General features: G+C 29.7%; 1 protein-coding gene across 4 annotated transcripts in view; it reads left to right on the forward strand.

Annotated features, from left to right (window-relative positions):
- Window positions 1–15005, forward strand: part of LOC140663085 (uncharacterized) — a 99347-nt gene that overhangs the window by 60890 nt on the left and 23452 nt on the right. Inside the window, exon 2 of one of the 4 annotated variants that reach the window (XM_072886970.1) lies at window positions 7993–8191. The exons of the other annotated variants lie outside the window; for them this stretch is intronic. Coding sequence (XP_072743071.1) covers window positions 8172–8191 — 20 coding nt within the window. The 5' untranslated portion in view covers window positions 7993–8171. The remainder of the gene's footprint in view (window positions 1–7992; window positions 8192–15005) is intronic. 4 annotated transcript variants of the gene reach the window in all.

Here is a 15005-nt window from a genome sequence, read left to right on the forward strand (position 1 = left end):
ACACTCGCGTGTGAAACATTTTTATTAATTAATATCTTTTCTGGTAATTTGACAATGAACGATTATGAGAATATGAAAAGAGAGAAAAACTTTAGGTAAATCGCCCAAGCAATACATAAAATGAAACCTTAGTTTTACGACTTGCTCAAGTTTCTCTCCCTCTGCTCTCATTTCTCTCTACTTAATCCTCTCCCCTGATCGGAATATAAAAATATGGAGGAGAAATTAAGAGAGTTAAGAGAGTTAGCCACGCCAACTGTTCTCGTGCATAAATCGTCATGACGCGATAAATAGAACGGAAAAAAAAAGAAAATTCGAGACAGAATTTTAGTTATAGATTATCGTTGCTGTTTTACGTATTATATCTCCCATCGTCAATTATTAAAATAATTATAAAATTATAAAATTCATAACTTAATCGCGCGACTATACACACGCAACCGGCTGACAACCACTTTCCTCAACATACACCGGCGCAAGGATGGTCATGGTCGATGGTCGGTGGTGGCTTGAAACACAAAGGGCGAACAAATCCAGTCGAGTCGAAGGATGGGTTGCGATGGAAGTGAGAAACGACAGGATAAAGAGAGAGAGTGAGAGAGGGAAGCTTCTCTCGAATCCGTGGACCGAAATATCGAGCGCTTAGAACTCGGGGTCCCTCTCCATTCCGAAGCTTTCGTTCGGATCGATAAAAACCGCGTTATATTCTGTGTATTATCTTTTCGGTTATTCTGCAATTGTTATGTCATCACATTTCAGATTAATATCTCACAAACATGTATAATTTGATAGTCACACGTAATATTGCAAAATACGTCACGATTGCTTGATGGAAAACACAAGTCTCGGCCAAAAGTAAATGTGCCAAAACGATGGACTCTAAATAGGTTATATGATTTAGCTAGTTTAGTTAGTGAAGTTGATACTAGTTTACGCATATATACATATATATATATATATAATATTCATCATTACTATAGTCAATCGATGCGTAACTTATCCTGACTTACGGCCGTTTGGAATATCAACGGACAGTTTCATTAATCCAACTATTGTGACGTAATACGTGTAACGTGTATAGCTATCGAGTAACATATTGCTTATGCAAATCAAATGTAATTTATTTACATATAAAATTACAGAAATTTACTTACATTGTTAACGAATTAAAAAAATTAATATTTATGTTAAAAGCACTTTAAAAACTTAATGAAACACAAAACACAAAATTTCTTTTCTTCCTTGTTTTTATCTGAAATGTTGCAATCAATGATTGAATTAAGAAATTTGAAGCGATAAGAGTTAAACAAATTTACTTTATTAGATAAAATTGAGAAATAAGTTACATTTTTATATCTAAAACAATATGTAGATTTTAAAGTTTGTATACTCTTACTTACAATTAGTCTATAAATTTCTTTTTATATTTCTTGGAATCTATAACTATCTCGTCATTTCTATTCTTATAAGATTATAAAATTTATTTTGTTATTACGTAATACTCAAGCATATGAAATGTTGATTGAAATATAATAAAGCTGGATGTTTTACAGTAAATCATGTATAAATAGGAATGCCTCTCTTTAATCGATTTTTGTAAGATAATACCACGATGCGTAGTTTCCTCGACTAAAAATGGCAGCTGCCAATCCCAAACTCACACCATTCTGTCAATGTGGTGAGTTTAGTGAAAAACCTCGCCCAAACCCGAACCTACGGAATGAACGTTTGAGTGACGAGCGAAAACGAAAGGACGACCGAGAGGGCTCGGTGGAATAGATCGAAAGTATAGCATGAGCGGGGGAGAACAGAGAAGGAAGAAAAAGAAACCGACATATAGAGAAAATCATCAACGCGACAGAGTTAGAATAAGTTGATGGGAACGAAAGGACGGAGAGAAACGTAGAAAGAGAAAAAGAGAGGTATAATCTATGGAGTGGTACTAAAACGGAGGAGCTAGAGCGGGATAGAGCGGAGGGCGGAAGGTAGATTTACGATATGACCATGAATAAAGGAGAGGAAAGGGGCCAAGGATTGAGAGGCTAGAAGAGGAGTGCAGAGGAGATACGCTGGCAGAAGGGATTCGGTTTTGCGTTGATGTGAAGAAGAGGGGCAATGAAACGCAATAGGGAACGAGTCGGTGAGGGGAACAGGGAGAGAACGGAGGAACAACGATATATTGCCTCAGGTTGTGCGGGAGGCAAAGGGGGGGAGAGAATTCGGGGCTGTTGACCGGGCTCCGAATTTGAAAGGCTTACTTACGCGAGCTCGCAGTGAGGCAGGACGCGGTTCCGCTGTGTCGCGGTGCTGATGGGTACGAGAGAGAGAGAAAGAGAGAGAGAGAGAGAGAGAGAGAGAGAGAAAGAGAGAGAGAGAGAGAGAGAGAAGAGAGGAGAGGGAAGGCAACCACACACTACTACACGTAACCACCGACACCGCCCGAATTTCGCAATAGCGGTGCCCAAACACAACTGTGCCCCATGAACAACGAATCTTTCAACTTGCTTCGCATTGAAAGAAATTTTTTAGATACTTGAATCTAAAAATCTATTCGTTATGATTGAATCTTTTGTAATATATATATAGAATAATATCAATAATTTTTTATAAACTTCACGTAACTAGAATATTTTTAATTTTTAATAAGTAATTATTATTGAACAAATAAGTTTTATTATTGGGAACAGTCAATTAAATGACGAATGAAGATTGCTTTTCATTATAACGATTTTGAATGATTTATATTTGTATTAACATATACAATCAAATTAAACTTCTATGAAAATTATAATTAAAAAGTAAATCGATGCGTTACAACATCGATTAATTTATATTGTTCATATTTGTAAATATATAAATCTAATATGGTACAAGAATATAAGGATATGATGTCACCGTATATTCCAATGAAATAATGCTGTGCAATGAGTGCATGTTTTTGTTTCGTGAATTGTATATCAGTAGCTTCGCTCCCGAAATATAATATGTATAATGATAAAATTCTAAGTAGTGAATTACAGTTATCTTATTCCTGTGTAGTGTGATAACGCGATATTCCTTACATATTCATTTATCTTGGCAAGATAAACGAATTATGTAAGGAATATAATAATGAAATTATTAAAAAAATGTTTGAACAAGATAAAGTAATATACAATTTTTTCGTTAAGTGCGCTTATACATTTTATTTTTTAACTTTTTATTTTTTTGATTTATTTTAGCGCGATTGAAAGAAATAATGTACGAAATTGCTCAGTATTTATCATAATTTATTCAAATTGTGATGTTATACGACTCAGCGTTATATTCTCATAATTAGTTAAAGATTATTCTTATTAAAAAAATGAAAAATTCAAAAATTGTTTCTAAATATATCTACTGTGACGAAAAATAATGGATACGCAACTAACAAAAAAATCGTGAAATTGAGCACGCCTGCTGCGTACAATTTCGTTTCATCGAGCGACCTTGAATGCGTACATATCAGTCGACCGGCCGTTGTGGGAGGGTAGCAAACCCGTATCGATCCCCGCAGGAACGCGGACTCCTCTCTGGTCCTGTCCCATTCGCAAAGCCGTACCGAAACCCCTTCCCCCATGACGGATCGAAAGTCTGGTGTCCTTGACGATGGAGAGAAGAGGGCGCGGCGTGTCGAATACAGGGGTCGTACGGTGGATATCGTCCCTCCCAGGATGAACAATCTGTTGGATGAGGGAAAAGATTTCTGCAAATGTGCGAAAGGATGGACCGAAAATCGCCAGCAAAAATGCAAAAATGCATTATGACTGTGTAATCAATCGTTTGACATTCTGCCAAGTGACAGAAATCTTATTATTAGATAGAATTATAAAGTTGGAAAGAGAGCTCGTTTTTTCGAATTTTAATTAGTATATTGGCCACACTCAGATATAATACATCCGTCAAAATAATTGTAATAGTTAAAACGAGCCAATTAAAAGCGCGAAGCACGCACTGTTAAGGACAACTTGTTGAAAGTCGAGCAAAATGCTTTGAGCTAAGCAAAGAGCGAGGACAACGCTCTTATTTTATTCCACGAATAAATAACAGAGGAAAAAATGCGAATAACATCCTCTTCTGAAAAGATACTTGATACTCTATAAAAACAATTTTGAAGAATGATGACTCATTTTAAAGGAAATTTAAACCCTAGAAGCTTTTTAAATCAAAAGTTTGATATCAATAATTAAAAAAAATTTTATATAGGTCTATATATAGTTCTTCTTTAAAAAAAAATTCTTTAGAAAATATTTTTAGACATATGTTGCAGAATTTGCATACACAACATATATGCTATTATAATATTTTTATATATAAAAAGTGAATGATTGAAATATAGTACAAATATATAAAATACACATGTATTATAAAAACTACATTATAAATTTTTAATTTTTAATTTATTTTTCAATTATTCATGTATAACTATATATTATTTATATATATATGACATGTATAACTATATATTATTTATATATATGATAGACCATATATTTATTATATGATAAATATATGTCGTATAACTACATATATATATATACTATTATTTTTAATATAATTCTATATAGTTCTTAATAGTTTAAACAAATAATTCTAGTCAATAAAGTAAAGAAATTGTCTCAGATTAACACCAAGTTTAAGCTGCATCATATTTAGTCGCCGCGAAATTTTTTGTCATTATTTGTCAAATTTTGAAAAATTATAATTTTATATAAAAATTGTTTAAAAAAGATATCGTTTTATCTTTCTCTCTCTCTCTCTCTCTCCTATTTCTTAAATAAACATTTCTGAAAATGTTGTTTACGTGCTGTAACTATCTTCCGAAACGATTGATTGAATTATCAAGTGTGATGTGCATTAACCAATGACAAAAAAAACCTGTGACCATGAACTCACGGTCGTTAAACTTCAAAAGTCATACACTTCGTTTCCTGAATCAATAAGGAAACGGTCTACCCACGATGTGAGCGTGCACTTGAATGCGCGCTTTGTGCCATTACGTCTCCTCCAAGCTTATGACTTATGGTTAGTGTAGGAAGAGTGCCGGGCGCTTTGACAGAATTAATAAGCATATATGTGCGCTAATAATTGCGTTTGCTCTTACAATCCATCATTTCCATCCGTGCTTCCGTCTTTGCGTGCCGGCATTATTTTTTAAAACATCAAAGTGCTTTTATATTTACTTCAAAGAAAATTCTTTATAAATCTTTTATAAACGCGATGAAATGTTTAGACAGCGAAATTGGGATATTTTTTTGTGTATTAAAATATATTTAATAATTGAAATATTAAATTGCTTTCTGAAATTTTCGTTTCCGATATTCTGACATTCCAAGTATGTATATATCGCGCATGATAGTTTAGAATGTACATATTGAATGTGTACACGTATATCGCGAGTTGACACATATAATATTTATGTGTTAATTCTCAATATAATACATAATTATTATAAGATTGTGTGTGGTTCGCTGGCATTCAACATGGTTTGGCAACTGTGTTTGGCCATTATTATATTAATTAGATTACTTATATATTTACATATATTTATTAGATTAATTGATAAATGAAAAATCAAATATATATATATATATATATATATATATATATATATATATATAGACATATACATATATATGTAAATTTAATTTTTTATAAATTGAAATATAGCTAGTAAATATTTTGGATTTATATAAGACATCACATTTTATTTAATATGAAATACTAAAAATCTAAAAGAGTTATAGTCACGTTACATGTAATGATACTATGTAATGATATGATGTACATTATTTGTCTATAAATTCAAACTTTATTTAATATATTTCTTCGAGGTTAAATTTTAAGAAATCTGATTATACGTTCTAAAGTTATATAATTTTATGTTTAGTTTTATCTTATATTCGAAAAATTTTAATGAAGTTTTTTTATGTCAACTTTCACGAAGGACGAAAATTTCATCCACGTGAGAACGTCTGTCGGTTCGGCATGTTGCCTTTGTCATGTTTTATCACGACCTATCCAACTTATAATTTCAGGATATTTCTCGTATGTTCTCACGTGTATGCGAGTGTGTGCTTGTGCATGTGAGACGTCAAGAAAAAAACCTAGATGTATGAGAATAGGGTCCGTCGAGGACCGGGTGCTAACAAAAATTTCAGCCGTCCTGTTTGGTAGCTTAGCTTATTTTGCAGACAATCGAGATATATATATGTATATATACATACATCGATCTTGGCGATTGTCTGCAAAATAAGCTAAGTTAGCAAACAAGACGGCAGAAATTTTTGTATAGGCGTTTTGCTTATATGTTTATAATATAAAAGAAAATAATATATAACATACAAGATGTATCGCGGAAAAGATAAGAAGCTACAGAGATTGACGAGAAGATAGTTCATAGACAATTTGCTAAATGAACAGGATCAAATTTGTCTGATTGTTTAATTCAAAAGTATAATATATATGTAAATAATTTATTACTATTTTATTTATTACTATTTAATTATTATCTATTTATTACTATATTATTTATTATTGAACAAATATTATATACGATTAATAATTGATATCAGTTGGCTTTTTTACTTGAATTGAAATTTATCGATTTATATATTATGAGAAATTAATATACAATTTAATTTCGTGTTTTTGTTTAATCTGATGAGTTTATTAGCATCGAATGGAAAATAAATATAGATGAAAATGGAAAAATGGTACTTAAATTTTATGCGTATTTATCGAGAACAATGATAAAATCTCTCTATTTACGAGATTTTTTAATACTTTTTATTTATTGTATTTTGAGATTAAAAATTAAAATTAGATTTTTTTCTTGAAACTATTTAAAATATTAAAAATATTAAAAATTGATTTTCTTTTTGTCTACTGTTATTATTATAGTTTTTTGTTAATTCTTTTGCGAATTAAACGAATTGTTGCCGTGAAAAATAATTGTAAATGCCGACTCACAAATATATGAAATAAGAAATAAGCGATTAAAAGAATGCGTGAAACTTCTATTACAATATATTTGTTTGTATATGTTTGTACCAACAAATATGAGGATTTTTATTTCCTATTATAAATGTTTTTCTCTCTTTATTTCTCTATTCTCAATTTTAAAATTTTGATAGCTCTCAGATTTTATCTATTTGTCAAAAGAAGAAGAGGAAAAGAGAAGTTCATTTAATCTCATAAAAATCATATTATAAAATTCCGCTACTATTTTGAAATTTGCTTTCTCCTGTACTGTATATTTTAATAGAAATAGGACATTTTTCTCTCGTAATTGTGAAAAATTTTATTTATATATATATTATAAAAAAGTATTGCCATTACATTGTTTGAGACTTCTTGCAGATGAAATCAAATCTGTTAATATAATATGCAAAATCATTTATGTCTCTCTTCTCACTGCTTTTACAGAACTTATTCAAGAAATTGAATCAATCTAGGAATCTTTACGAATCTTTTTATTACCAGTCTTATTAATTTTTTTTAAAAAAGTAGTTTTTATTAATTTTTAATAATCGAATTAATTTGTTTTTTTATTGTTTTTTAATTTCGTTTACGGATAAAAAGTTTACACTGTGAAATGAGAGACACAAATTGTTACTCATTATAAATATATATATATTTGCTACTCTGAAAAAGAATCTTTTCTTCAGTCACGCAAAGAATAACAAAGAAAATCTAAGTTGCTTCTAGAGACAATCCATATCTTGAATTTCATTAAGCATTATAATTGAAAAAAAATTGTTTTGTTTATTTTATCGGCAACAGTATATTTAAAACAGTATACTTAAAAAGAATACAAATTTCTTGCGATGTTTTCTAAAAATTAATTGTCTTTAGAAAATAATCCAGACTATTTACATTTTTAATGAATACCTCTAATGAACATTCGGTCGTCTTTTTAACTCTTTCCGGTTTGACTGGCTTTGTCTGGATATCATACAAACGTGAGGAAAGGACGCAGATGATGTAACATGAAAAAGAAGCGGTTACGTTTGGGAGAGCGCATTTATAAGAACCATCTGGACATAATTTATCGCGGATAGTGACTCCCAAATTAAGCCGGACTAAATTAATGACTTCTGCTTTAATTGCCTCGTCAGCAACAGCGCGGAATAATATCAGCAGTTCTCGCAATGGATATTAAATTTGCCACGCAAGTATACTCTACACGGTGTATTTAATGTCTATCACAAAATTGTATTCTACATAACAATTATCGCATTATTATATATTGCGGTTTGCTAATTGATTAACAGTGACACTTTAATTAGTAATTACCAATTACTTCCATTTCACATTGCGTCAAACAAATAATGATATTTGCCATGACGATAATAATAATTTATAATATGATATAATAATAATTGAATATAAATAAATAAATAAATATATATATATATATATATATATATATATATATATATATATGTGTATATATGTGATAAATCAAAGGAAACTAACGATTTTTATATATATAAAATAAAATATACCTTAAATATTTATTTCTTGTCAGTTAACAATAGGATAAGGAATGTCCTTTGAGTATATTTTATATTATTTGATCATTTTTAAATTAAAAAAAAATTTACATTTATCAAATGTCCTCAGCATTTATCCTACATTGCCGTAATTTATCACGCAGGTTTGCGTCGCTGTTTGCACCATTGTTTGGTATAATTGTAATTTTTTTCCTGCATATTAACGAACTCAAGGTCAATATATAGGAAAAAATTGCAGTTATAGATAATATGGTGTAAAACAGCGATGCAAATCTGCATGATAGACTGGGACAATATAGGATAAATGCGGAGAACTTTTGATAAATGTGAAACATTTTTTTTTAATTAAAAAAATGAATAAGATTAAGTAATACCCTCAAATGACATGTATATCTTAATGTAAGTATGAAAATATATATATGTGTATACATTCTTTGTCAGGCGAGTCACCAATTGTTCCAAAATTGTACTTGACATAGAGAAATCATTTTGCACACAAATGTAAGTGCAGGCATTAGCTATTAAAAGCCATGTGAATTTTAAAACAATTTAACAATAAGATAGCAGGTCTAACATAGCGGACATAAAACAGAAAAGTGTGGAAAAAAGAAAAGATGGTGTCAATACTTGTAGAATTCAAGGTTAATTTACGAAATTGTTAGGGCCTTGATTGACAAATCTGTTCTCAAATTTTATAAATTTAAAATACTTGATTTAACATAAGGGACATAAAGATAAAATGTAAAATAGTTTACAGAATACGAATCTGTTATCAAGAATATTAAACTCAAAATAATGTATTTAACATAATGAATATAAAATAGGAAAATGTGTAAAATAGAAGAAGAAACGGTAGCTGGACTTGCTCGTTTGTCTCTTTTTAGTAACAATTTTACTGCGAATACATATTTATCTTTTTTTTTTAAATATCTTACGTTATAAATATAACTTTCCGCTTAAAATAAATAACATTTTCCTTTTATTTTTTACTTATTTTCATTTTCAATACTACTGTAAGGAATGGTTGGGCAAGAGAAGATACTAATTGATTAGATAATAATTGATTTATGTCCATCATTTTGAATTTCTAAAACTTGATAACAGATTTGTAATCAAGGACCTAACACTCTTGAAAAACTAGAATTCACTAAAGTGAATACTGGCACCGTCTTTTCTTTTATTTCCTTATATTTTTCTGTTTTATGTTCGCTATATTGGACTTGCCATCTTGAATTTTTCTAAAATTCATATGGCTTTCGATAGCTCATGCCTGCAACTACATTTGTGTGCAAGGTGGTTTTTCTAACTCCAGTATTTCCAATTTTAGAACGATTGGTAGCCCATTTGGCAAAGAATGTTCTACTTTATGTATATACAATATTGTAGTTTTTCCTTAATCAATATATTATTATATTTATTATATATTATTATACTGATTTTTTTTTATATAATATAAATTATAATATAATTTTTTTATATAAATTAAAAAATACACGATGCACAACCATCATTTTTTGCTCTTATTTTGTCAGTTACGTTTAATTAACGATTTTTCTTTTAATGATTTTCTTAACAACAAGAGATAAAAATTCTAGAATGTACATGATTGTTTTCAAATATATTATCGAAAAGTACACAGTAAAAGATTGTGCGTTTATATGTCAACATTTTCTTATTACCGTGTTTTCATTACTACTTCATGTAAAATTTACATATAGTTGATATGTTATTCTTTTTATAATATTTTCATGTGTTACATTTATGTCAACTTCATAACTTAATACTTGGTGTATGTCTCTTAAAAGTGGAATATTATTTTGAGTGATTTTACCATTAATAATCATTTCAAAGAATTGACATTTTTCAAAATCAGATTAACATTTTAAGAAAAGTTAAAATAAATCCTTGAGTAATTATGAACTTTAAAATGTTGTATCAACATTTCTTATAAGCTATTGTAGCTACTCTTTTATATATTTTTAATTAATTTGTATGTTATTTTTACATTACATTTAAAGTCACAATAACAAAAATAAATGTAGTTTTTTGTAAATTACTTAACATTTCTAGTTTGTCAATAAGTAAGACAATGAGTTATTTTAACTTAAAATTCAGAGTGGACTTTCTGTTAAAAATTTTAAAATTAGCATTTTATCTTTTACTGTGTATTATCGAATAATTTGTCAATTACAATAGATAATGGAATAAATAGCACGATTATTGATTCATATGATTTACCAGAGGTTGCAATATAAAAATCTTGGTACATAAAAATAATATTATTCGATGCCACCGTATGCATTTGTATTGCGAGTGAAAAAGAGGCATTCACATACACACAAGTAGAGCCAACAAGAAGAACGAGAGATAGACAAGGAATAGTGAATCGTCGCGTAAAAGCATTAACATGCATGCATAGTTTATTGATGGAAACGTTTTGCCTTTATTTTCGAGATTCTTCTGACGTTTCTCATTGATAAAGACTTGTTTATTGACGAATATTATCTGACCGCTAGCGAATTAGCCTTCGAACGGCGTAAAAGATCGGCAAACGGTTACGTCATCGACTGAAAAGGTTTCGACGACCTTGCGTACGGTCGAATAAATTTCGCACGTTTTCTTTTTCTTTTTTGTTTTATCTTTACGCAATAGAAAAGAAAGTATAGTATTAATGACACGTTAAATTAAAGGATTAATCGAAGAAAGTAATTTTCATGACCGCATCCTTTACGAGAGGTACTAGTGAATCAAAACAATCGATTTACCGTTTAAGCCCGTTCCTCGGAAGCCACAATATTGCAAAAATATATAATTATGTGTAAAATTGTGCTAAAATTACTATTACCTTGTGCATTGTCATGTCTATGCCGCTGACAGTGGCGACGTTGAATTTTTATGCCATTGTTTCGCGACGAGCTTAAATATTTATTGCTTGTCGCACAATAACGATGCCAGCGAAATATATCTCCTGTCATATCTCGCGGGTTACATTATTACATTATTACGAAGTTAGAATATATGTTCGGCAGCCAACATTTACATCAGCAGCTCGCTTGCGAGGAAACTTATTATCGGATTTACTATGATGTTAATGTTTTTTCGTATTAGTATTAAATCAACAATCTCTTGAATTTCGATGTTAACTTTTTATTTAATTTATTAAAATGCCTCTGTCATTTAATCTTTATTCTAAAAATTGTTTATAATTCTATTTAATTTTCTATATTACAAGATAATTCTCAGGAGAGATGGTCAACGAAAAAAAATGTATTTATGGAATTATTCACCAGATGACAATACTTCTTTATATTTTTATTGTCAGAAGTCTAATTTGTTTTGTTAATTATAATGTAAAGAGAAAAATTTAAAGTTATGTTCAAATCAATTTTGTGGTTTTAATCACAAAGGTTTCCAGTTGAGAGGATTAAGAAAACTATGGCTATCATCTTTGGACTTACTATACATATAATTTTATTATTAATTTGTATAATATTTTTAACTATTCTACGTCACCAGTCCATGTAATGTATAAATCATAAGTCCTGGAAAAACAAAGAAAGAAAAAGAAAGAAAAGTCACTTAATCGTCTATATCGGAATCGAGAATACAATTATTATTTGTTCAACGCGATAACGCGCCTCAAAAATTTGGTGCCACTGCATGTTTAGGACCAAATTGTACTGTTGAATTGATTTAATTATCTCTGTATCTTATCCTGTTTTTGCTAAGCCTCTTGAGGTTGCTACTCCGTTTTAACGACTATCAAAACGTCAAAGCGAAATCTTAGCCGCTGTTATCAACCGATAACAAACGGTCCAAGGCCATCGCTAGAATAATTACTCAAAATGATCGCGATAGTGTAAAAAAATTTCATAATTTATATATGCTAATTTCGAGAATAGTATTAAAGAGATCCTAAAGCTGTTCTATGTTACTGACCAAAATCTAACCTAATGAAATACGTTTACTTAATATAAAAGTTGCAATTTATACGCATAAAATAAAATAGGTATATAATCCCACTGTAAGAATTGCATGAAGGAATAGTTGTGAACTTTTTAGAAATGACGTCTGACATGAGTTGTGTTTCAGTCTCGCACACGCACAAATGCACGAGATCAATTTTTTACAGATTTAAAAATTTTTTTTCACTAGGCTTTCTAAAGTCATTTCCAAAAGTTTACTAATATTCTGTTATGTTATTCCAAACGCGGATGCTATATCTCTTGCACGGACATACCGTAGAACTTTTTATATTAAATAAATATTGTTATGACATAACTGTGATTTTTTAATTTTTTATCATTTTTATATAAAATGATTAGCCCCCGCGTGTTGTTTTTATAAGTACTTTAATTGTAGAGAAGGATTTATCAATCCTCGTAACCAAAAAAAGATTTTCAAAATCTGTAATTTATGTTCTGTCGGCAATTTTGGATCTCCTTAATAACTACAAAGAAAATACGATTTAATATTTATTTAGATCAAAGTAAAAATTCATCTTTTGCTGCATTATTTACCTTTTACATATTATTCACATTAAGTAATATTAAGATGTTACTGATTAATCTTTTAGATGTATATTTTTATACTATTATCAGTGTTAGAGTGCTAGATTATTAATATTTTTTTAACGAAATTATATATTTTGCAAATCCATTCTCTTCAATATAATTTTAAAATAACCCTTTTGAAGTTTCATTAAAATTTTAAGAGCATTTTATTTTTGCTTTAAAACATCTAATACATCTTAATATTTGATATCTTTTGATAACCATCTTTGTAATAAAATAGTAAATTTTTTATTTTTTTTAATTTATAAAAGTTTAAAATTTTTAAACTTTTTTACACACAAAGAAATTAGGTCCATTAATTTTGTAAATTGTCTCGTAATTTATTAAATTTAATTAAAAATATTTTCTGATATGTTTATTATCCGTGAATTGATTAAAAAATCCATATTGAATACTGAGTAATATTTTAGTATAATGTTTCATTGAATATTGTATATTATTCCAATTAACAGTCTAAGTAAACTCAACATTCTACTTTTAATTTATTCTACTTTTAATTCATTAAATATGAAAATAATAGTATTTTGTAATAATTTTATAATCGAACTCAAAAATTTAAAAACTATATCATTTTGGAAAATGATGACTTACATATTTTTAAAATAAAAAAAATTGTTGATACTTCTTTATTTTAAATTATTTGTAATTGTTTATTGTTAATGATTTTCCTTTTAATTGTAATTAAAATCTTTGGAAGTTATAGTATTAACAATAACTTCAACTACGAACAAAGTTATTATTACTACAAATAATTGCAAACGAAATATTATCCTTTTTTATATTGAAAATTTAATGTATAAAAGTAATTTATAAATAAAATGTCACAAATTAACATAGATCCAATTAATTGTATGCATAATTGTACGCATCTTCTTAATTTAGCAGAAATAATTAATGAAATAAATTTTATAATATTATTTCATTATTCTCTCACAAGTTTTATTTTCAGAAATTAATATTTACGATACACACGATGACATACGATATTTCATATCACTGTAATCTGCAATCATTATCGTTTAGATAAAATTAATTTAACTTTCTTGCGTTCTTTCCGGTTGCAGCGATAATCAACGAGTGTATCTCTAATTTCTCTACTTTTTATCTTTGCGGATTAACGTTTGCGGTAGATCGTGGACGTTTTATTTGTCCTGAATAGCGTTTTTGCGTCGCTGTACGCCCTCGCTCTCTCTTCTCCCTCCTCTCTCTCTCTCTCCTCCCTTCTCTCTCTCTCTCTCTCTCTCTCTCTCTCTCTTTCTTCTCCCTCCTCTCTCTCTCTCTTTTCCCTCCTCTCTCTCTCTTTCCCCCCCTTTCTCTTCTTTTTCCTCCCCCTCTCTCTCCTCTCTCCTCCCCCTCTTTCTCTCTCTCTCTCTCTTTCCCTCTCTCTGTCTCTCTCGAGTCCTATTCGTTAACGTTATAGCATGTTCTATTCTATCGTCACAAGATACTAGAAGATATTCGCCAGATAGGCTTTCGGCCAGATACGCAGCGGATACCAGACACTATGCCAAAGCGCCGATTGTTTATTGCCGCTGACATGTCGCCGGAAAAGTATCTCGCGCAAGATAAGTATTTTTGATGGTGAATTAATTTAATGTGATGTTTAAACCAATTAGTCCGACTTAAGCGAACGATGTGGAATGCTTTATCAGAGTCGACAAGGATTTCAGTAAACTGCGCGATTTTTGAGAGAAGCAGAAACTACTTCGCGCGTGTGGATCGTAAATAGGTGAAATCACGTCGCTAGCCTTGATCTATAACTGACTTGTGTCTAAGAATCCCGCATGGCATCCCGGTAATGCGCTGATGCTTTTTAAACAACACATTGTAATCAATGATGTTTCTATTCAAGTTTTTATTTATAGCAAAAATATGCATATTTATATGCGATGTC

Source organism: Anoplolepis gracilipes, chromosome 2 (assembly GCF_047496725.1).
Source record: "Anoplolepis gracilipes chromosome 2, ASM4749672v1, whole genome shotgun sequence".
NCBI lineage: Eukaryota > Metazoa > Arthropoda > Insecta > Hymenoptera > Formicidae > Anoplolepis > Anoplolepis gracilipes.